This window comes from Onychomys torridus, chromosome 1, assembly GCF_903995425.1.
Source record: "Onychomys torridus chromosome 1, mOncTor1.1, whole genome shotgun sequence".
NCBI classification, from domain to species: domain Eukaryota; kingdom Metazoa; phylum Chordata; class Mammalia; order Rodentia; family Cricetidae; genus Onychomys; species Onychomys torridus.
Window position 1 is genome coordinate 77193300 of NC_050443.1, and position 22974 is coordinate 77216273.

General features: G+C 54.1%; 1 protein-coding gene across 1 annotated transcript in view; it reads right to left on the reverse strand.

Annotated features, from left to right (window-relative positions):
- The window catches only part of Myo7a (myosin VIIA), a 70521-nt gene extending 48006 nt beyond the window's left edge, over nt 1–22515 (reverse strand). The window contains exons 1-8 of the mRNA XM_036175115.1: nt 22477–22515; nt 20959–21022; nt 10494–10607; nt 6071–6223; nt 1921–2105; nt 1343–1464; nt 1119–1261; nt 829–942 (exon numbers count right to left, since the gene is read on the reverse strand). Coding sequence (XP_036031008.1) covers nt 829–942; nt 1119–1261; nt 1343–1464; nt 1921–2105; nt 6071–6223; nt 10494–10607; nt 20959–20976 — 849 coding nt within the window. The 5' untranslated portion in view covers nt 20977–21022; nt 22477–22515. The remainder of the gene's footprint in view (nt 1–828; nt 943–1118; nt 1262–1342; nt 1465–1920; nt 2106–6070; nt 6224–10493; nt 10608–20958; nt 21023–22476) is intronic.
- Nucleotides 22516–22974: the final 459 nt, after the last annotated feature.

Sequence of the window (22974 nt, forward strand, 5' to 3'; positions counted from 1 at the left end):
TAGCCCGCTGTGTGCACAGCCCCTAGAGCAGAGGTTCTCAACTGTCCTAATGCTGTGACGCTTTAATACAGTTCCTCATGCTGTGATGACCCCCCAGCCACACCATTATTTTCATTACTTCTTCATAACTGTAATTTTGCTACTACAGGCCCAGGCCTCAGCAACCAGCTCCCACAATTCTAGAAGGCCCAGCATATGTGTATGAGCAGATCCATGCATATGGATCTGTGGCTCTTGTGTGCTGTGTCCCCATGTCCTATGTTGACCTTGAGAAATGCATCTGGGGGCTGGAGAGATGGCTCAGAGGTTAAGAGCACTGGCTGTTCTTCCAGAAGTCCTGAGTTCAATTCCCAGCAACTACATGGTGGCTCACAACCATCTACAATAAGAAATCTGGTGCCAGGGTTGGAGATTTAGCTCAGTGGTAGAGCGCTTGCCTAGCAAGTACAAGGCCCTGGGTTCAAAAAAAAGAAAAGAAAAAGAAAAAAGAAAAGAAAGAAAGAAAGAAATCTGGTGCCCTCTTCTGGCCTGCAGGCTGAACACTCACTGTATACATAATAAATAAATAAATCTTAAAAAAAAAAAAAAAAAAGAAAAGAAAAGAAAAGAAAAAAGAAAAAATTTTAAAAAGAAATGCATCTGGTAAAAAGTCACTAGGGACATGTACCCAACTGAGGGAGGGCTTTAAGGCACAAACACGCCTGGGTTGGCTGGGACAGGCAGGGACAAGGGAAGGCTTGGAGCTTGGACAGTCACACTGGTGAGTCTGGTCTTGTCTACATGACTGAGACAGGTGTTTACCCCCAGGTGTTTACCCATGGGCCTCACCATGGCCAAGTAGTTATAGTCAGCAGCCTCGCCTAGGCCCAACTTCTTCTTCTGCTCCTCATTCATGCCCTCCAGCATACAGTAGAACACATGGTAGTTCCTCTCGTCAGTGGCCTGGAAGCAGACACCAGTATCGGGACCAGAGAACACACATGAGCGGGAATTTCACAGGGGACCTCCTTTAGGGAGCAGATATAAGTGCAGCATGGTTAAGGGTGGCACAGACCATGTGGACAGTGGTGCCCACCTACCCAGCGCAGGGACGACCCACACTAGGAGCCTGGGCTCACCTGGCGGCAGACTCGAGATTTCTCCAGCAGGTACTGCTCGATTTTGGCCCCCTCGATGGCACCACGCTTGTTAAAGTGGATGTCAATGTACTTGCCGAAGCGGCTGGAGTTGTCATTGCGGATGGTCTTGGCGTTCCCAAACGCTGCAGTGTGGTAGAGAATATGGATGAGACTGGATGGACCCCAGTGCCAGCACCCGGCTCACTCTCCAAACCTGGCCCTACCTTCCAGGATGGGAGTGGCCTCCAGCACCTGCTGTTCGATCCACGAGTGCTGTCCACTGATGGCCGCCAGGAACTGCAGGATCAGCTTGGTGCTCTCTGTCTTGCCTGCTCCGGACTCCCCACTGCAGACGGTGGGAGTAGCAGGATGGGCCTCAGCCCTGGCTGTCCCACCCAGCTGATGTGTCTCACTATAGGCTGAGGACAGTCTGGCACTCAGGGAGCACAGGGCTCCGCCACACCCCCATCCCTACGGGTCATCAAGCCATGTGAACTGCTCAACTGATGCTTTGGCCTCTTGCTTTGCCCAAGAGAAAACAGGAGACAGATTTCAACTGACCATAGGCTAACAATTCAGGAAACAATGTTGCCCTCAAAAGCTAGCACCAACCCTTGTAGTGTTAAGAGAAAGTGTTAAGATTTGGGAATGTAGGGGCGACTCTATACACTGTGATACAGCACAGAGGGCACAGCCAGCTCCTGGGGAACATCATGGCGTTCTAACCATGGAACAATCGCTAGTGTAGTAACAGGGGGCAGAGAGCTGGAGCTCACACCGGAAGTGGGGCTGTGCTGCCCACCTGATGATACAGCACTGGTCCCGGCTGTTGCGTTTCATGTTGAAGTAGCAGTTGTCCGCAATGGCAAAGATGTGGGGGGGCATCTCCCCTATCTTCTTGTTGGTATATTGGCGGATGTGCTCTGGCGAGTAGATGGAGAGCAGCTGGTAGGGGTTCACAGCTACCAAGATGGAACCCGTGTATGTCTGCAACCGGCAAGGGACAGGAGTTTACACAGTCAGGTGGCGAGGGTGGGCTGGAGGGGTATCTCTGTGACTGAGGGAGGAGGCCCCTAAGCCTGGATTACACGATCCTATCTGTACAAAGGACGTGAAGATGAACGAGACAGTGTATTTTCAGATTCAAAGCACAAAGCAGGGACAAACTCAAACACTGGCTCCCTCCTTTGGCCCCAATCTCAGTATCTAACTAAGGCTTTTAAAGCAAACTTCAAAAACTGCATGGTGTTCAGAGGGGAGACTGGGATGGTAAGGAAGTCACGAGTGGGGCCTAGTCAAGTCATAAAGAGCAGAAGGGCTGAGGCTGGAATGTGGTCCAGAAGGGTCTGAGATTTTGGGCTGGAGCAGGGACTTTTTCTGCAGCTCCCCCAGGGCAGAGGTAGCTGCCGAGCCCATGGATGGAGCTTGGGGACCTGAGGCTGTTCCCATTCTGTTCCTGTACGGGAGCATGAACAATACTTCCTGCTGTGCCCGGGGTCCTATCACACCCAGGGCAGGGGGAGGCAGTGGATGTGGAGTTACTTCCCCTCCTCCCAGCTCATCCCAAACTAGGGAAGGTCAGGCCCTACCTGTTGTTTGTTGGTGACAGATGTTTGATGTCTGGGGCCTAGACAGGCTGAAGACAGACATCTCTACACAGGGCAGGTGGCAGCCTGGCCTGTCTCCCCAACCTCTGCCACCCTTCCAGGACTCAGTGTGCGATGCCAGAGCAGCCACCATTCCCCCCACCGCTCAGCCCAGCGTGGCATGCGTGGCATGCAGGGAAAGCAGCTGTGGTGCCCAGCCCAGGCCAGGGGAGCTGCACAGAGAAGCGCTGACCAAGCCTCGAGACCCCAGTTCCAGAAGCTCTCTTCCCCTTCAGCCACCTCCTCCAAGCCCTGCAGCCAGGAACACCCAAGATTCACTTTCACGGCTTGGCTCAGTGCCAGGAGCCCGAGTAAGAAGAGAAGTGAATTGAGGAGGCCGAGAGGAGCAGCCAGCCCAGCCAGCCAGCCTCACAGCCTTCCCGGGGGCTGCTGCTGCGCCACACTCACCCGCCCTCCACAGCTGGTCTGTTACAAAGGAAGGAACAGATAGAGATGCTCAGTCAATGGGAAAGAAACCACAGAGACTCCCCAGCAGCCCACGTAGGCCAAACGATAGGGTGAGGACCCTGTGGCCATCCCCCACTACAGCTCCATCCCACGAAGCTGTGGAGCCCGTCCACGCCTGAGAGTCAGCCTCAGGGAGCATCCCTTTGGCCAGCTTCAGTCCGGTCATCTGTGAAAGGGGATGGCTCGCTGCCTCCTTCCAGGGCTGCTATGGAGACGAAAGGACTAAGGTAGCATCCTTGCTAGGTACCAGGGGCATAAGCGACACCTTCATTTCTTCTTAATACTTGCTCAAGATGGTGACATCTGTCACCAACACAGCAGGAGGCTGTCCCCACAAAGCCACTCCCCAGCCCTCACCAGCAGACTCCCAGGAGCCCCTGCAACCTTCAGTGGGAGGAATGGACGGGCCAGCCGCAGGGATAGAGGCCCAAAGGCCATGACATTTGGGGAGATCTTCTGGAGTAAGATCATTCTGGCAGCCATAGATGACAGATGACATTTACCCTTTCAGACCTAATGACCCAGCCTACAGAGTCACCCCGAGAAGCTCAGTGGCAGGGAAGTGACGGAAGGATTGTGGAGATGTCACAGCGACCCAGTACTCCTGTGGTTGTGGATGGAGCCTGTCCTCTACCATTGCTCCAGACTCTTTCCATTCTGCTTGTGACCCAAGGGCCTTGTGGGCTCAAGATTCTTCAGTGTCCCCCAACCCCCAGAGGTCACCACATGATGGCCGTGAGGACTCCCAAACCAGCACCTCTCCAGCCCTGCTCTCAGCCAGCCCAACTCAGCCTCCAGTACCATCATGCCCTTCACCCAGATGGACCCTTCACTCCTCCCTGTCACCAGGCCACTGTCTCAGCTGCGCTCCCTGGTCCAGGCTCCCAGATCCTTCTTGGTCTCCTGGGGTGCATCCCCACCTGGCTCCTGTTCCCACATTTGCTCCATCTCTCCTTCACTTGCAGCCTACAGCTTCACTAGGTTGTAACCAGGTTGTTCTCTGCCGGGACCCATCCCTGCTTCCTACAACCTCAGAACACGGTATACATCTCTGTTACTCTTGTCTTCAGATGAGGAAGCCCTTCACTGAACCTGTGCAAATTCCTTCACTGTCCTGCTGGACCTCTGAAACACTGTCTGCCCCGTGCCTTTCACCATGGTACCCCACATGTTCCCGACAGTGCATTTTATTGGATGCTTGGTGCTCTGGTTCAAGGTCTTTATCTCCCCAATGCCTAACACAAACTATAGGACACACTCAGCAGTGCCTGTTAAGTGATGAAGTGATTGGTATTAATGGGTTGAGTGGGCAGCATCGGATTATCTCCAGGGACTAGCAGGGAAGGGAGCTATGGAACATCCTGTTAGCACTCGGGACCACGCCAGCCACATTACCAAAAATGAGGCCTAGCATAAAAATGGTGGGAAAGACAGACTACTGTGAATAGATATACTCCTGTCTGTGGAGAAGAGAAGTTCACACATAGCTGTGCACACATGTGAAGGTATATACACATGTGTGCACACATATGTATGCCTATCCCACACTTGAATGTATAAGTACTCATGGTCAAACACCTGTGTGCCTGTGTGTACACACACATATACCATCTGAGTACATACAGGCACACACAGTCTTTCCCCTGTGAGATAGGCACCATTACAATCAGTCAGAAGGAATACGGTACACACATCTGGTTAAGACTATACCATCCAGGGCCAGTGAGATTGTTCAGGAGTTAAAAGCACTCACTGTGCAAGCCTGATGACCAGAGTCTGAGCCCCAGAACTTGTGTAAAAACTGAATGCAGCGACACACATCTGGAAGGCCGGCACTCCACAGGAGAGTGACTGGAAGCTCACAAGCCAGCTAGACTGCAGTGTGCAGCACAGCAGAGCAGCAAGAGAACCCCTGCCTCAAAACAAAGTGGGAGGAGAGAACCAGCCCCTGAAAGCTGTCTCAGACCCCCACGTGTGGTGGCTGTGGTACATGGGCACCTGCACACAAATGATAAATAGTTCACTTTACATACTCAAAACAGCCATTTTCTTCAGTGGGGAGGATGTCCCTGGAAGGGAGGAAATGCCAAGAAGATGGGGGTGGGGGCACACAAGTCTTCACAGCTCCAGATGGTAGGTATGCTCACTGCTTTCTAGATAGTCCTAGCTTGTCGTTCTTAATGAATTATTATCTTTAAACTTTGCATTTTAATTTCTAATACCACAAACATCATCCTATGACCCAAATGAACAAAAGTCTTTGGCCCCCTCAACAATTTAAAAAGGTTTTTGGTTCTTATGATGAAATCATGGTAGCTTCCATTCACTAAGTGTCTCCTGGGCAAGTGTCTTGCCTGGATAAACTGACTCTGGGACCCCAACTGCGTTTGTTTCTCTGTGGGACCACCTCTCCGAGGCCCACTAAGAACCAGTAATGTTCCCACAGGGAGGGGTGACCTGGATGGTTCTTGTTAGAGTCTCTGGTCCTTCTTTTCCCTTCTTAAGGACACATGCTACTTAGGCAATCCCTCCCCACATCTTGAGGCTTAGGGCCAGGCCCCATCTCACACCAAAACACAGCAGGGCAACAGCCTCCGGGTGCCCCAACTGGCAAAAATGCTAAGCCTGTCCCTGGGCAGTGTGGTCCCTAGTTTCCAAGCCTATGAGCCCTGTAAACCTGCAATATAACAGCTCCTACCTCAACCTCAGTCCTAAAGAGCCCAGAGCCTGGGCCCGGGAGGAGGAGCCTCAGATGGAGCACCCCACAGCAGAGCTGACAAAGTCCCAGGAGTCTGGGCCTCTGGGTCTAGCACAGGGGCAGCTATGGATGGTACTCACGTAGATGAGGTGGTCTCTGTAGCGAATGAGCAGGTTGCGCAGAATGCCTGCCTCATTGAGATCCCCCAGGCGGATCATGTCCTCCACACCATGTACCGAGGTGGGGTGCATCGGCTTGATGTGCGTGGCATTTTGAGGGGAAATCCAGTGTTCCTGCAGGCAACATAGCCCTTCATGTCAGCTGCCGCTCCTGGGCCCAGGCTGTGCAGAGGGATGGGAGCCCTGGGTCTATGAAAGGGTCCTGATCGGCTCTGACTGGCTTGAGTATGGGGGTTTTATTGGTCTCTACCCATCAAGGAAGGCAGCTCTCCTCCTCTTGAAGAATCTACCCACATACCATTAAGGGGATCACCTGTTGTTATCAATAACCCTCAGGCACATTGAAGGCTAGAGAGAGTGAAAGCAAAGGACTGGATTTAAGGGGCTTGGCTTCAAGGCCAGGCTCCAGTCATCAAATACATAAAAATAAGTTTAGAGAGTTCAACAGGGCTTTGTGGGCAGGGTGCTGAGGACCACCTCTCCTGAGAGGTAGCGTTCAAGCTGAGACCTGAATGAAGAGAAAGTTTCTGTAAGAAGTGAGGAGAGAAGCTCAGACCTTGGGGCCGGCAACAGTCCAGCCCAGGAGGTGTGGGCGTGGCGTGTGAGGGGTGCGCTTGGGCCGTGGCAAATGGTCCCACCAGGGTGTCTTTCACAGGCCGAGAGGTACTGAGCTAGGGGAAAGGAGATTTTCAGGACCCAGGAGCTGAGGTGGGAATTGATACAGTTCCCAGTTCCTCTTTCCTGCACTATTCCCTGCAGCCACCAGATGGCAGATGAGGGCATCTAGGAGGGCCATGAATTCTTTCCTCTGGCAAATAGAGCCTTGGTTTAATGGGGTTGCTGGGTTCAAGAACCTTCTCGCAGCCAAGCGCAGTGGTGCACACCTTTAATCCCAGCACTCGGAGACAGGTAGATTCTGAGTTCCAGGACAGCCTGGACTACAGAGTGAGTTCCAGGACAGCTAGGGCTACACAGAGAAAACCAAAAGAAAAAAAGAACAAAAAAGAACCTTTTCACATCCTCAGACTCTGACCTGTGCTCTAGGCTATGGTCCTAGCCCACTCACACTCACTTTCCATCACCTTGAGCCAGGAAGAAACACGGTTTCTGGGGGTAGAAGGAACCTCTCTGCTACCAGCCCTCAAAGCCTATAGGTTTGCTAATAGATGTAACACACTAGTCACTACCCTGCACACTAGCTGTTCTTAGAAGTTACTGGCCCAGATAAAAGTCCTAAAATCTATCTTCAGTCCTCAGCTGCCCCCTGACAGATCCGGTCATGACCTTGCCCTTCTGGCCCTCCAATGGCTGCCATGGCAGCAGCCACACCCTGGTCCACATCTCTTCTCTTTTCTGGCAGCTCAGCCCTGCCTCTAGGAGAGAAGAGATGGTTAGCTCACCCGCCTGCTCTGAGGGGTCAGGCCAGTGCCAGCCAGAGGCCCGCTCCAGCTTCCCTAACATTCCATGGCACTTGAGCAGGAAAACTTAATCCAACCCAGGCCCTCACACAGCCGTTCCCAATGCTCAAGGGGCCCAGTAGTGACGTCAAGAACCTGTCTACACTGTCAGCACCGTGTGGAACATTCCTCTCTCCCAAACAGTCTGATATAAGCTGATCCATTTGGAAAATTCCTTTGCCTGTCCCTGGCCCCTGAGTGGGACCAGAGGGACCTGGGCAGCTCTCCACCTGCTCTTCACCGCACCCTTTGGTCCACAACTCCTTCCAAAATGGGTCAGTTAGATAGTTCAGCAGGGCTACTGTGTGGGCCAGGTGCTGAGGACCACTTCATCAAGGAATAAGAAAGCTCCTGTGAGAAGTGAGGAGAGAAGGCCAGACCTGGGGATCAGCAAAACCAGCTCTCCCCAGGCTGTGTGGGCCTGGCAGGTGAGGGGTCAGCAGGGGCGGAGGCGATAGGCATCAGACCCCACCAGGGTGTCTTTCACAGGCCTGGCTGGTGAAGGGGATGGAGCTGGGGGAGGGGAGACAGACTGAGGCCAACCTTAGAGTAAGGTTCCTCAGGTCACCTTCCTGGGCCTCCAGGACCTCATCCACAAACAGAAAACAAGGACAATAGCGTGCCGTCCTGGAGTGGGGGAGGGAAAGCTATCTTCCCTGGAGAGTCCTGTCAGGTGTGCAGGTCACTGGGGCCTGGGGTACACTCAGCCAGATATGAGTTGGATACCCTGAGCTACCAGGTTACAAAGACCATGTGTGTTCTTGTCATGCCCCACAGCAGGGAAGTGGGGCCTGGGGACACAGTGACAGACTCAACGTAAAATGACTGGCCAGGTTAAGAAGCTGAAGAGCGAGGACACCCTGCTGAGGGCGGCGGCTTTCTGGTCAAGGTCCACAGCCCACAGCAGGGGCCAAAGTGTAGGAAGGCTGGAGACCTGGTTCTGAAGGAGACAGTGGCAGAGACAGGAAAAGTCAGTGTCTGAAGACAGACAGGGACAGGAAAGGCACAGAAGACAGAGGAGGGAGGGAGATGCTGGGGGGAGGCGGGGAGGCGGGGAGGCAGGGGAGGCGGGGAGGCAGGGGCGCACAGAGAAGTACCAAGGACAATTCTGAAGGCGGAGGGGGGGGGGGGGGGGGAACACACGCCATCTGGGAAGAGCTGTCTGGGAATAAGCTAAGGGACAGGTGTTCTCCTGTAGGAGGTGGGGTCCCCCAGCAGGCACAGGAAATGGTTTCACAGAGGTCGGAAGGCCAGCGCTTCGGTGTTCTGCAAGTGTTCTCCAGAGAGCTTGCTCTGAGCACTCCGTGGAGCTCTGCACAAGTCATGTGACTGGCCTGGTCCCTACTGTCAGCTACTGGGTCTGTGAAAGGACAGAGGTAGAGGACAATGGCCTAGAGTATCAAAGGAAGGAAATAGGGGGAAAAAAAGGGTCCCAAGGCCTCAGTTTCCCTAACTTGTCTCCATCCCATGTTCCTAGCTGGTCATGCCCCTCCCCCTCCAGCAGTCCCCACTCTTAGGTCCTTGGTGGGGAGGGGGGGGTATGCAGGATGGGAGGGGACCTTCGGGATCCAGTGACACAGAGTTACGGGACACCATCTGACATGCAACCTGACCCAGGTGAAACTCTACCCAGGTAGAGTCCCTGTCCCCACGCTCAGGGCCGGGGAGCATCACCTGCCTGTCGGCTGCCAGCCCTCCCTGCACACAGCTCCCTGGGACACAGCCTCATGGAGGATTCCCAGAGCCTCGGAAGGAAGGGAAGTGCACTCTGGCCTCAAGTCCAGGGCACAGCCTCTCTCCTACAACCTGAGTCCTGCAGCAGCTGCTGAGATACTGGCAGGACACATGCAGAAGTAGAGATCCTAAATTCTAACCCCAGATCCATGCATCATGAACTTTGTGACTCACAGTCGTCACCTGATGGGGTCACAGTTATTGTCTGTCCTGCCTTTCACAGACGCCAGGAGAATCCAAAGACAACTTAGGTCAAGAGCACTGAGGGGTGGCCCTGCAGGACTCTAGGGGCATCAGTGGTTTCTTGCTCTAGGCTCACAGCTCCTGGGCCAGCAGGACCTTCTGCAAGTCACTATTCTTTCCGTCTTTGCTCTCCCCAGACTAGCAGACTAAGGCAGGAGTCCAGGCTAGGCTGTCCCCAGAGCCAGTCACTGCACTGGACACAATCCTGATTATGGCAAGGGGGAGTTTCCCGAGTCTTTAATGTCTCCACTACACTACATTCTCGGGCTCTGCACTGCATCTACATGTCCCCAGTGCATACACATGGGAGCACACAGAGACACACATGTGCACACATGCACACACATAGGCACACTCATGCACATGCACTCACATGCTGTGAACTTCTGCTCTGAGACCCTCCAGGCCCTCACATAGACCACCTGCCCTCCTTGTAGCAGGCCCTTTCCTCTGATTTTTACCTCCTTCCTCAAGCCTGCATCATTACGACCTACCAAGCTTGCACTTCCGGGGCCCATGAGAAATGATAGGTTGATAGGTTGATAGATGACTTCCTAAGGGCAATATGGATGATGAAATCCACAAGCCAACGGAGCAAAGCCTAGTGTTTCTAGATGGATGCCAACTGTACTGAGGTGCTCGGCATGTGAAAGCTCACATGTGGGTCTCATTTTATTAAAGGGGAAACTGAGGCTTGAAAGGAAGGACCTTGATCTGATTCTAGAGCACCACTGAGCCATGCCAAGGAGTACCCCAACATTGCACACACAGCCTTTACCTCTATGTCCCATAATGGCCTGAAGTCTTTGGAAATGAGCAAACAGGAAGCAAAAGAGAATCTCTCTTGCTGGAGCAGAGGGGTAGGGTTGTGGGGGTGGGGTGGGATGGGGGGGTGGGCATCGGTCACTGCAGCCTTCCCAGGTAGGGCTGGGGGAAAGAGGGTCACTCACGTTGCCTTCATCATCCACCACCTGGATCTGCCCAGAGTCACAGAGCTTCACCACGGCCCCGATGGGTACATCAAACTCCTGGCCTGACTTCAGGTCCATCCACACATAGTCCCCCTGTAGGCATGAGACACTGCTGAGCCCGGAGAGCCAGTGCGCTCAGCAACCCTCTCTCCCACCACCACTGAGGCTTGGGATCTGAGCCAGAAGAGAGGGAGGGGGAGCCTCTGCTTTCTGAGAGCCTCAAGCTGGAGCTCCCGGTGTCAACCCTCTTCCGGGACCCCTCAGGTGAATGGGCTGAGACTCAGGAAGAGGAACAGCCTCCTGAGGGCAACCTCAGCCCAGGCCTGTCTAAGGCTGTGCTGCCCATGGCTTCTGGACCTCCAGACACCTGGCAGACTAGGGACTGAGGCAGGAACACCAAATCACATCCTTTCTGCCCTAAAGGGGTCAGGACACGGGCCACCAGGCTGTGGTAAACACTTCAAATCATCCTAGCAGCGGGTTCCTGCAGGTCCACCACTCTACTGAGTCTGGGGTAGAGGCCACATCAATCCCTGGCTTGTGAGGAGAGCCCAGACTTTAAGGTGGTGCGGGAGGGGCTCCATTTCCATGTCCCCTGCAGCATCCAGGCCAAAGCCTGGCTCTTAACTCAGGTACCTGAATCAAAACCCTTATTCAGCCGGGCTGTGGTGTCGCACGCCTTTAATCCCAGCATTCGGGAGACAGAGCCAGGCGTTCATCTCTGTGAGTTTGAGGCCAGCCTGGTCTATAGAGCGAGATCCAGGACAGGAACCAAAACTACACAGAGAAACCCTGCCTCGAAAAAACAAAACAACAAACAAACAAACAAAACCAGATTCAGAGAAATGAACTGAGAACAACCATATTCCATGCTGATGTATTCAACAAACATCTACTGAGCATCTCCTGAGGACAAAGTCCTGGTTGATTTAGAGGGAGCAGTGAATAGTTGAAAACATTAGACGGGTCGCTGCTGAGCAAAGCTCTTCCCAGGATCCCCTGGACACTAGAGAGTGCAGAAGGAGGAGACCTGAAGCCACGGAGAGTGACAAGCAGTGACAGGAGAGGGGCCACTCCAACTGGGCAGCCAAGGAGCCACACAGTGGCAGAGACCCGACGCTGAGATCGGAAGGGCAGAAAGCAGCCATGCATGGAAAGAATGGTGGCATGGCCCATGCAAAGGCCCTGGGGCGGGAGGGAACGTTAAGGAGGGGGTTACAGGGAAGAGAGAAGTGTGTGGGGTCCAGGACACAAAGCTCCTTGGTACTCTAATCTTACCAAAACGTGTTCCTTTAGGGGAAGGTTCCCAAGCTGTCCTGGAGTGTGGGAGACCTTAGCATCTCTGCAAGCATGTAATTTCACATCACGTGTGGCTGGAAATGTCATAGCCTGGTAAGCTGGCTCACTGAAGACCCATGGGCATGGCCCAGTGGGCTCTTGAATCCAGGCCCATGGCTCAGGGCCTGGATTCAGGAGCCAGGGTCCTCGGCTCTGCTCACTGACCCCTGACCCTCAGATTCCTTGCCCCCCAGTAAGGGGGAAGGCTTGGATATATGGTTATTTCAGCTTTCTTCTCCCATCAGAAGCACAATGGGCCTTGGTTTGCTCATGTGAATGGGAGTGAGCACAAGCCAGTCAGTCCCAGGCCCTGCTTGATCCCAGAAAAGAAAAATGATCAGGCTCAGAGGTCAGGAGAGTCCGTGTTCACTGAGCATCCATAGGGAATCTGGGACTCCCCACTGCTTCCCAGTGCCTGCCTTTTTAACCCTCACACCTGCTCAGCACCTCACCTCCAGCCCCTGGGTCCCCTGTGCCTGTCCACACAGCTGCACAGAAGTAGCTTTTCCCTGGCCTAGACTTCCTCAGCCCTGCTGGGCTGCGTTGATTCTGCACCTGTGAGAGGTGTGTGTGCAGCCTGCCTGTCCTCTGGGGACAGAGCAGAAGCAGCTAGAAGGTGCTGTCCAAGGAGGAGCAAGCCAGGCTGTCCTGAGATGAGTCATGACAGGAACAGGTACCAGGTCCACAGGGCCCTGTGAACCACACGGAAGGGTTGGGTTTTCTCTTAAGTATGACATGGAGCCACTCACTCCCAGAAAACGGCACAATTGCCTCTTTCTTGAGACAGTGTCTCACGTAGCCCAGGCTGTCCTCAAATTTGATATACGGCCAAGGGTGACCTCTCTACCGTTAGAGTGCTGAATTACGGGTGAGCCATATAACATCTGATTTATGCAGTTGGGCTCGAACTCAGGGCTTTGTACATTCTAGACAAGCTCTTGCCCCTGGGCTTCACCCCCCAGTCCCTGGGTTTTCATTTTGACAGCTCCCCTCTGGCAGCTGTGTGGATAATGGAGCTGTCTGCACCACACTATCTTGGCAGGGCTGGGCCAGCCTCTCACTCAAAACCTCCGTGAGAGAGAAGCCAGGCAAGCGTGAGTAGCTGTGAGCATGTGTGTGGTGTGAGTGGAAGTGAAGACATGTGACTGTGTGTGAGGGGATGGCAGAGCGTATGTGGGGTGGGGGTAAAGAGAGTGAACACAGACAGAATCTTGAACTAGTGGTGTGGTTCGGAGGCAGAGCACTCCCCCAGGACACCCAGGCTATAGGCTTTATCCCCAACACCACAAAGGAGAAAGACAGGCAGGAAGGAAGGAAGAAACATCTACTGAGCATCTCCTGAGGACAAAGTCCTGGTTGATTTAGAGGGAGCAGTGATAAATATAGAATATAGAAGGAGGGAAGAAAAGAGGGAGGGAGGGAGGGAGGGAGGGAGGGAGGGGAGAGAGAAGGAGAGGAAGGAAGGAAGGAAGGGAGGAAGGAAGAAAGGAGGGAGGGGGGGGAGGAGGGAAGAAAACAGAGATGATTCACATCTGCTGGCCCAGGTGCCAGATGATTGCTTTATAGAAGTCCCAGAACCTCCTGCAAAGTTACATGCTCCTCTGAAATTAACTGTTGTATCAGTCTTCATGGTACGCTCACGTGAAGAGAGTTCCATAGCCCCTGTTTCTTCCAAGAGGTTAAAATGTCCCTGCTGTCACCTGGGCAGAACCTGAGAAACCCCAAGTCCAGGGCTCTCCCTGACATTTCCCAGGTATAGCTCTAAACAAGACAGGCTAGGGCTCCTGGCTGACTGACTCCAGCCTTAAAGACAAGCTGGAAACCTAGACTGAGGACAGCCGAGAGCCAGGTCTCTGACTCACTGGTGTCTCCTGGCCTAGCATAGTGCCTGGCACACAAAATATTTTTCCCACTAGAAGAACATAGAATAATCAAATTAAGATACCTTGTGTGAGCTAGAAATAGAGGCTCAGAGAGGGAAACTGAGGCACTCAGGACACACAGAAAGCAGAAATGACCAGACTTCTAACTTCAGGCTGTCCCCAGGAGGGCAGGACAACCATTTCTGCCCCAGGCCAGAACTTTAAATGTCAAGTTGGAGGCTTCAGGGAGAATTCTGAGGCCACACGGTCTTTAAGAGAAACAATGCTCTGGTCGGAAAAAGGCCTAAGGCAGCTAGGACATCAGGATACCTATTTTACAGGTGAAGAAGAAAGGGACCTTGGAGCATTCCCTCATCAGATTGTCCATTGACAAGGCTGTGGACACAAGAGAAGGAAGCCACGAATAAGACCTGGTCCAAGACCCAACCCACGAGGCCCGTTTCCTGTGGCCAGACTAGGCGATCACACTGCCCAAAAAACGTGCTATGAAAGGTACCCCTCAGCCGGGTGGTGGTGGCACACGCCTTCAATCCCGGCACTCGGGAGACAGAGCCAGGTGGATTTCTGTGAGTTCAAGGCCAGCCTGAGAAACCCTGTCTCGAAAAACCAAAAAAAAGAAAAAGAAAAAAAAGAAAGGTACCCCTCTAGGGACCTCACTTTGCAGTGAATATCCCATTTGTGACAGGCAAATGCTTCAATGGGGGCTGTGGAACTCATGCCAAGTCTCAGCTTGTCCACTGTCAAGTGGCTGGACCAGTGTCTTCCAGGCCCAGGCTATGCAGACCCAGCCACACAGACTTTCTATGGCGCCATATGATATTCTCAAGCATACTCCCAATCCCCAATTCCTTTCAGGAAGGTGGCATTTAGCTACAGTGAACACAGAAGTCAAGAGATGTGGGTTCCAATTTCAGCCCTGCCACCCCGGGGCTGTGTGACTTGGCGGTAGCACTCAACCTTGCCGGACCTCACTTTTCAGCAGTCTTGGAATGGAAGGAGACAGGGTCTCTGAAAACCAGAAGCCCACAAAAATGCCATCTGTGCCTGCTGTCTGCTCTTTTCTTCTAGGCTTGGGTCAGTATCACATCAATGCCAACCCACAGGTTCCCAGCCCCCTCCTGCCTCTTCCCTCCTCTGGGACAGGTTTTAGGTCTCTGTGGAATGACAGGAGCCTGAGTTAGAACATGGCCCATCACTAGTGCTCCTAGTCACCCCAAGCCATTTCTTAGATGGGAAGGTGACCAATGTATTGCCGCTGGCATCCAGAAGCGGGAACTGTAGTTACTAGTCTGCGGTGGAAGAGAGGACCCTAGGATGCCCCTCTATGTGCCTGGGAGTACTCCGTGAGCTGGACACCAGTAAAAACTGGGGATCTATTCTTCACTTGGTCCAGCTAGCCTGTCCCTCCCCCACGGCACCCCTGGTTTTCCAGGTGGCAAAGCCTCCAGACCCTGGGAGGTGTGGCTTCAGTCAAGTTCATACCAGAGTCCCTAATCCCACGCAGCATCCTAGGGATGCAGTCTCCCGGTACACCCCCAGCTCCTGCATCCCACTAGGCTTCTGACCGACCCGGAAATTGAGGCCCAGGCAAGTGAGCCTTCCCCTCCCGGCCCTGGGCTCACCGGCATAACCGCGAAGGTCTTGAGCGCTTGGTTCAAGCTCCGCACCAGAGCCCACTTGCCAGGCGGCCGGGCAGGAGCCTCGCCTGGGTCAGCAGGGTTGCCGGGGGACTCCATGGTGCACAGGGTCTAGTACCCTCACGAAGCGATGCGGGCTCCTAATTCATCTAATCCCGCGCGCCACCGCCTCGGGAACCCTAAACCCGGCCATCTGCCACGGGCCCATGGCAACCGCGGCTTAGGTGACGCCCGTGGGCCTGGTGGGGAGGGGGCACCGCGCTGCTGCGACCCCTCTCATGGAGGGTCCTTGACACCCCCAGATTCCCGGGTGCTCCTCTGGGACCGCAGAGGAAAAGTGGCTCCAAGAATCTCATCTTGGCTGCAGTTTTGGAGAAAACTGGTCTGTTTTCTGCACAAGAAAAAGCCAGACAGCTGTAGGGGAGCGCTTGTAAACTTCGAGAAGTTTTAGGACTCCAGCTGGTTCCAAGGCCACTGCTGGGGAATGAAAGCTGGTTAGAAAGGAATGAAGGAAGGAGGGAGGAAGGGAGGGGGGAGGGAGGGGGAGGGAGGGAGAAGGGAGGCAAAGAAGGAAGGAAGGAAGGAAGGAAGGGAGGGAGGGAGGGAGGGAGGGAGGGAGGGAGGGAGGGAGGGAGGATCTCCCATGAAGACATCTTAGGGGAACTGGACCTTGAAGACCTTGTCTGATCCTCCTCCCCAGGACCCCCAATCAGCTATGCCCCGGGTCAGCTATGCGTGGCCTTGGATCTCAGAGGTACAGTAGACTTCCCAAGACCTGGAGCCACCATGATGGCTTAAACTCACTTACAGGGGCTTTGGCAGAGCTCCTGTGTTCCCGCATCCAAACAAGATGAGGCACCAGGCTCCAGTCAGCATTGAGCCAGGAGCCAGGGGCCACTGTTCAGGATGCTTCCTGCCACTCCCCCGCCCCTCCATTGCAGACAAACCTATTGTTCTGGAATCCCAGGAGCCCAGCTGCCCCTTAGCAAACACCAGCAGGGAGCAGAGTCAGGGAGACCCAGGAGGAGAGAGAGAAGCCACAGGCAGCTCAGGGCTCCTTCAACACACACATCCTCATTTCAGCTCCAGGGACCCAGGACTCTGCCACCCTGCTCCAGGCTGACTGCCTGCAGGCACTAACCCACTCCACCCTCAGGAACCCTGCTCTCCTAAGAGCCCTTCTCCATCAATCACAGAGCCAGGGCACACCTTTCTGCCTGCCTGCCCACTGGGATGCACAGAATGCAGGGAGGAGCTGATGTGGAATTTCCATCCTTCCGTACAGAAGACTTTTCTGAGCACAAGCCCAGAGCAGGGAACAGAGGGCTTTGCTAACACAACATGTCCTTGAGCTCCGCTCCTAGTGGGGTATACACAGAAAAGGAAGATACAGATAAGAGGCTGATCAGCTCTGTGGACTCTGGAGCCAGACAGTTCAGGTTCAATTCCACTTGGCCACAAGCTTTTTCTTTGTGTAAGCTCCTTTATCTGGGGTACCTATGTTTGCTCACCTGCCTGTTACAGGGTGGTAGCACCACAGAGGGTCTTGTGGATTCATGGGTTAAGTTGGGGTCCACACTCTGACTGGTGCTGTGAGCAAACACTTGTGCTTGATGGCTGTTATTGAGTGAGGGCACCATGAGAAGAGAGACCACTAATGACACCGTCTCTCAGACATCCGTGAGGGGAAACGGATCCCAGACAGAGGAATCGCACAAAGAACTGCACTGGACAGGGAAGAGGACACACGGTGGATCTGGTGGCTGGAGAGAGGCAGGGTGCTGGGAGTTGGCTCTGTAGGGGGTGCTGGAAAAATAAGTCCTCTCCAGAGTGGCAGAGACTGAGAGGGTCAGCTACAAGAGAGAGAGATGATTCCTTGTAAGCTAAGAATCTTTACTATGCGTACAACTGATTTCTCTTCAGAAACCATGGGGGGGGGGGCAGAAAGGAGGAGGAGAGTATTTTTCAAATGTCAAAAAAAAAAACAAACTTTCAAAGGTTTCTTTAAACAATGTTTATTTTTAAGAATTTATTTTTATTTATGTGCATGTGTGTGTATGTCTCTCTCTCTCTCTCTCTCTCTCTCTCTCTCTCTCTGTGTGTGTGTGTGTGTGTGTGTGTGTCTGTGTGAATGTGTGCCAAGTGTCTGAGTGCCCAGGTTAGACCCCTGGAGCTAGAGTTAGAAGCTGTTGTGAGTTAGCTACCCGACATGGGTGCTAGGACCTGAATTCCAGTCCTCTGTGAGAGCAGCAGGTACTTTCAACTGCTCAGCCATCTCTCCAGCCCATAAAAAATTTTAAAACACAAAGAAGAAGAAGAAACATCATAAAGAGGAGGTGAGAAGGGAAACTATGAAAAAAAAAAAAAAGCATCAATTAGACACAACGGTGTCGTAATGAAGGAACTGGGAGAAGCCGTTACAAGACTACAGAGAAAAAGTAGCTGAACAGCAAAAGGCCGTAGCAGGGGCTGGGGCAGGAGCTCCACTGGCTGAGTGCTCACCTAGCATGCTTGAAGCCCCAGCACTACATAAAACCAGTCATGGTGCATGCCTGAAACCACAGACCTAGGGAGGCCGGGACAGTAGGGGTGCAAATTCCAGGTTACTCTCGGCTATAGGGTGCATCAGAGGCCGACCTGGGATAAATGAGACAGGTCCTCAGCAGTGATTACTTCCAATATAAGTGGATTAAACGCACCAGTGGAAAGGAAGAGCTTGAAGGAAGAGATAAGAACACAGGGTTCTATCGAGGGTTGCCTGCTTGAGACTCACTTTAGATCAAGGACTTCACGCAGACAGCATTCCAGGCAAACAGTAACCAAGAGAAAGCTGGGCGTTCCCATCAATATCAGGCCCAACAGATTTGAAGGCACGAGCGGTCACAAGGGACAAAGAAAGCATTATATTCTATTAAGTCTCAATCCAGGCTCTAGCAGCCCAGAATTATCTTCAAACCTCCCTCTGCCTGCAAATCTGGGTCACGTTCCAATGGCTCCCACCCTGGCCTACCACAGAGCACAGAGGAAAGCCATGTATGACTGAAGCAAAAAAGCCTCCTCAAGGTCCTCAAAGGAGCAGCGCATGCACCACAGAGGCCTAGGTTCTTGTTTCCATCCTGTCCCCGAGGGCCTGGCCACTCTGGGGACGTCCGGAGATGTTGTTTAGGAGAGACTCTTGCTATAGCTGAACGCTTTCCTGATACAGACTACACCGACTCCCAGGCTTCCTCCCATCCTCCTGGTCCCCCTGGGATCTGGCTGTCACACTTCCGCTTCCTTTGACACTCAGTGGGCTGGAAACTGCTCCAGGGAGGCAGGGAATGGTGTGCATCCTTGGTGCTCAGCCTGGCATGGAGGTAGGCCTCAGTCTGTGTGTGTGTGTGTGTGTGTGTTGGGGTGGGGGGAGGCAGATGAGAACTGGCTGGGAGAAGGGGCCTCCGACACCCTAGGACTCCCTAGGGACCCTGTCTAACTCTAAGGCCATAAGGACAAGGGGGTATGCCCAGACCGGCCACAAGCTTCCCAGGGAAAAGCCCCTATCCTGCAAATGTCACCCAGGGCAGTCTGGCACCCCTCCCCAGGCCTCCTCTTCTTGACAATTGTCTCCCATCAGGGTCATTCCCTATCATGTCCAGGCCTGCCCAGCTAATGCTTCAATGACCCTGTTTGAGCCTCAACTTTGCCACCTGTGAAATGAGCTCAGAGTTCTCCATCTCATAGCTTCACTGATCACAGGATGGTGGCCACAGGGACCACTCCTGGACAGTGGGAGCCCTTCATAAAGCAAAAGCAGTGGGGTTTGAGTAATTAGCCCACTGTCCCGCAACTGGCCTTTGGGCCTGTCACCTTGTCATGCTTTAGGAGGGATAGGTGTGAAGGGAGGAAGGAAGGACTCGAGTTGACTCTGTAGTTCAGGAAGGCTGAGGCGTAGAGGGAAGGAGAGAGGACGGATGAATGATCTGCCATTATTTGTTCCACATGGGGACAACCTATGCATGGAAAAAGAACCATTGGATCCTTAGAGGTCTCCTGAGACTTCCTCATCCAAATAAAGCAAGAGAACAAAAACGTGGAGACACAGTGCAGCACCATTATCAGCAGCTGTTCGGCAGCTGACCGCCGTGGGAGTCTATGTCAAGCCCTGGCTGGGCGTTGTGTTGGCATGACATTATCCTCTCAAACTCCCTGTAGGCAGGAGCTACCATCAGCCCTTTGTCACAGAAGTACAAAGTGACAGCAGCAATTAGCCTACAGCTTCAGAGCTGGAGAGCCAAGGAGCCAGGAATCCAACTCAGCCCTTGCATCCAAATGGTGCACTTAGCTGTGCATCACTCAGCACCAAACCCTACCTCACAGTGGGCTGGTGCCCGGCTGGGAACCTGAGGAGAAGGGGAGGCTGCCCCTCTTTCTAGGGCTCTACAGAGGCCCACCCAGGAAGTCAGAAGACACATGGACTCCAGGGGGACAGACAGGAAACTCCCAAGAGAAATGGAGGCTGGAGGCCTGAGATGATGTAACCAAACAGGACAGCGAAGGCAAGGTCAAGGAAAGAGGTGGAGGGTGAGGTAGGCGGGAGCGGCCAGGCAAGGGAACAGAATCGGCAGTTCAGAGCTTACAGCCAAGGTCCTGGGACAGAAGGGATCTGCAAGCTCAGCCCAAGGTCCTCACAGTATCATCAAGGTCCAGGATGGAGCCTTCAGAGCTGGGCAGCATCCAGAGCTGGTGGGTTTGGGGGGTTGAAAGAAGTAAAAGGAAGGTATGTCCCATTTAAAAGTGAGTGGAGCTGCCATTCACCCAAGGAGCTGCTCCCAACAGGGCCCCTGCAAGATAAGGTAGCCAGAGGCAAACAGCATGGTGGGGTGGGGAGGTCTGGTCAGATAGAGGCCCTGCTTCAGAGGCCCCAAGCTGCTCCATTGGCCTCATAGCCTGGGACAACAGGAAACTGGTGGCTGAGCACCCCCTCCCCTTAGCCCCCAGCTTCACAGCTCTAAGGCTCTATGCCAGGCCCACCTGGCCAACTGCCTACATTCCAGGCTCCCACTTAGGAGACTGAGGAGAAGCTCATTAGAGTCTCAGGCTGGTCACGGGGAAGGGCTGAGGGTCAAGAGACCAGAGTGGCCCTGGGGAGGAGTAGGGGACTAGAAGGCTCAGCTGATGGACAGACAGCACTCTGCCTCTTCCCTAGGGAGCTCCAGCTGGGGCCCTGTCACTCTGACTCACTTCTGCCCAAGGTCCTAAGCAAACTTGCTAACTGCCTCCCCAAAGACTTTCTGCACAGGGACCTTCCCACACGCTGTTCCTTTGCCTGGGATGTCTGGGACTCAGGTGGATGAGTCATCACTCTGGCCCAGAGACACAGTGAGAAAAGGAAGCCACTGGGCGTGCCAGAGGTGTAGACTCAGGACTGGGCCTGTGAGAGCTGGGGAATTCTTCACAGCAGGGTTCTGAAGACTAGGTAGGAGTTTCCTGAGAGGAAGACCTGGGGACAGTTTCCACAGCTGAGAGAGAAGAGAGCATGGAAGGTGGGAGAGGAGCTGCTCAGCATGACCCTCCCTAGTTCTGAAAGAAAAGACGAGGCACACTCACCTGCTGAAGAATAACCATGGTCCTACGTCAGACAGAGCCCCTACTGGAGTGACCAGACACAGCTCTGTGGGAAGAGACCACACCAAGCCCTGAGCCCCTGAGCTCGGAGCCAGCAAGGCCACCTAGGCTCCTCCCCAGCCCTCTGTCCCTCCTCCCTCGTGGAAACCCTCCCTGTGGTCAGAGGGACCACAGCTCAGTCTCTCTGGTGCTGGTACCACCTCCACTGCCCAGAGCTGCTAAGCCTCTGTCATTGTCTCAGGCTTTGTCAACCAGACTCCCCCAGGGCTTCTAGAAAGTAGCAGATTTAGCCCCACACCAGACACACGGGCAAAGTTCAGAGGATTGCCACTTGCCCAAGGTCACACAGCAGGGCAGGGAAGATTCAGGACTAAGCCTTGGGCTCTGGCATCCCAGTTCAGGGCTGATCCAGGAGTTAAAGGTCATGTGGTAGAGTGCTTTGTCACTTGTCCACAGCCTTCATCTCCTACCTCACCCTGGGCATGGTCACTGGAAGCAGCCCTAACCCATAGGCCTTGGTGTGAGGCCCCTCTGCCCTGCCTGGCCTGTCCCCTAGAGTGAGCATTAAGTTTTCACAAGGGCCCATTCAGAGGCACTGGGACATCTGATCCTTTGCCCATGACACTACCTGACACCTGAGCCTTGACCCCCAGGCCCTGGGTCTCTATGGGCACGTGGTCCTTCCAGAGGCCTACATCAGCCTGGGTACCAGGCAAGGAAATAATTGCATGGGCAGCAGGCAGCAGGTGGGAGAGCTGCCATCTGAAGAGGCTGCCTGGCTCCTGCCCCATCCATGCTAACACGCCAAGACAGTTCGGGTCCTGGAAAGGTGCTGCAGGACAGAGCTGAAGTCCCAAGCAACAGGGAAAACCACGGGGCTCTTTTATCCATGCACGAGGCTCAGGGCATTCTGTTTCCAAAACTGAGAACTAGACCGGTGTGAGTTTTTCAGATTCGGAGCATAGAATCATTTCTTTTTCTAGGACTGTGTCTGACTTTACCTTGTCTCCTCAGCAACCCTGGCTGGTGGCCTTCATACTCCCAAGTCACAGATGGGAAATATAAGGCATTAAGGCACACACAGCGAGAGAGCAACATGTGCAAGGGATGAAAGAGAAAGACAATCAAAAGAGAGAGGAGACCAGGAGAGAAGAGCACCTGTGTCTTCTCTCTCCTCTCTTCCCCTCCTCTCCCCTCCCCTCCTCTTTCCTCCCCTCCCCTCCCCTGTCATGGGTTTCCCCTGGATGCCCCTGACCCAGTCCCAGCCCAGGAACAACCCTACAGGCCCTTCCTTTCCCCTTCAGCTGTTCCCTCCCCCAGGGTACAAGCCTCCATGTGCCCTGCTCAGGACATTTTCTTTCCATGGCTGTGGTGGCCAGGCCCCTGTAGGTTGAGGGAAGTCCAGTTGCAAGGACATGAGGCTGTGGGGCAGGGGCTCAAGAAGAGGCCCCAGCCTATGACTCCTCCCTGTCCCAGAGACTCAGGGCAGCACATCCTTACCTGGGTCTTATCCACACTCTCTGAGTCACCACCTCCCAGCCTGGGGTCAGGGGCCACAGGGCAGGAGGACTCTGGAAGCTGGGGCTGCAGCCTGCAAACGCTCTGCCCCAGCCTGAGTCTGGCTCCCTCCGAGGTTGCTCTGGGGTCCCCTGGGCTTTTCTGTTTCTTGTCCTCTCCCTGGGTCACTCTCTGTTCAGGGCAGCTGTCCAGCCCGCACTGCCATCCTCCCTCCCACTCCAAAGCCTTCTCCCAGGAGGCGGAGCCCGAGGGGGCCTCCGAGGTCTGGATGTGGTGACATCAGCACGAGGGGCGGGCTGTGCTGGGGCTGGGACTAAGGTCCAGAGGCCGCACAAGGTGCCTTGGGAAGCACTGGCTAGCCAGCAGGGACGCAAGGCACGGAGGCCCCAGGAGGCACTGCTGGCTGATCTGGGGCCCCATGTGGGCCTCAGGAGCCTCTTGCTATGTGTGTCACTGGCCGCTGTCTCCGCATAGTTGGGG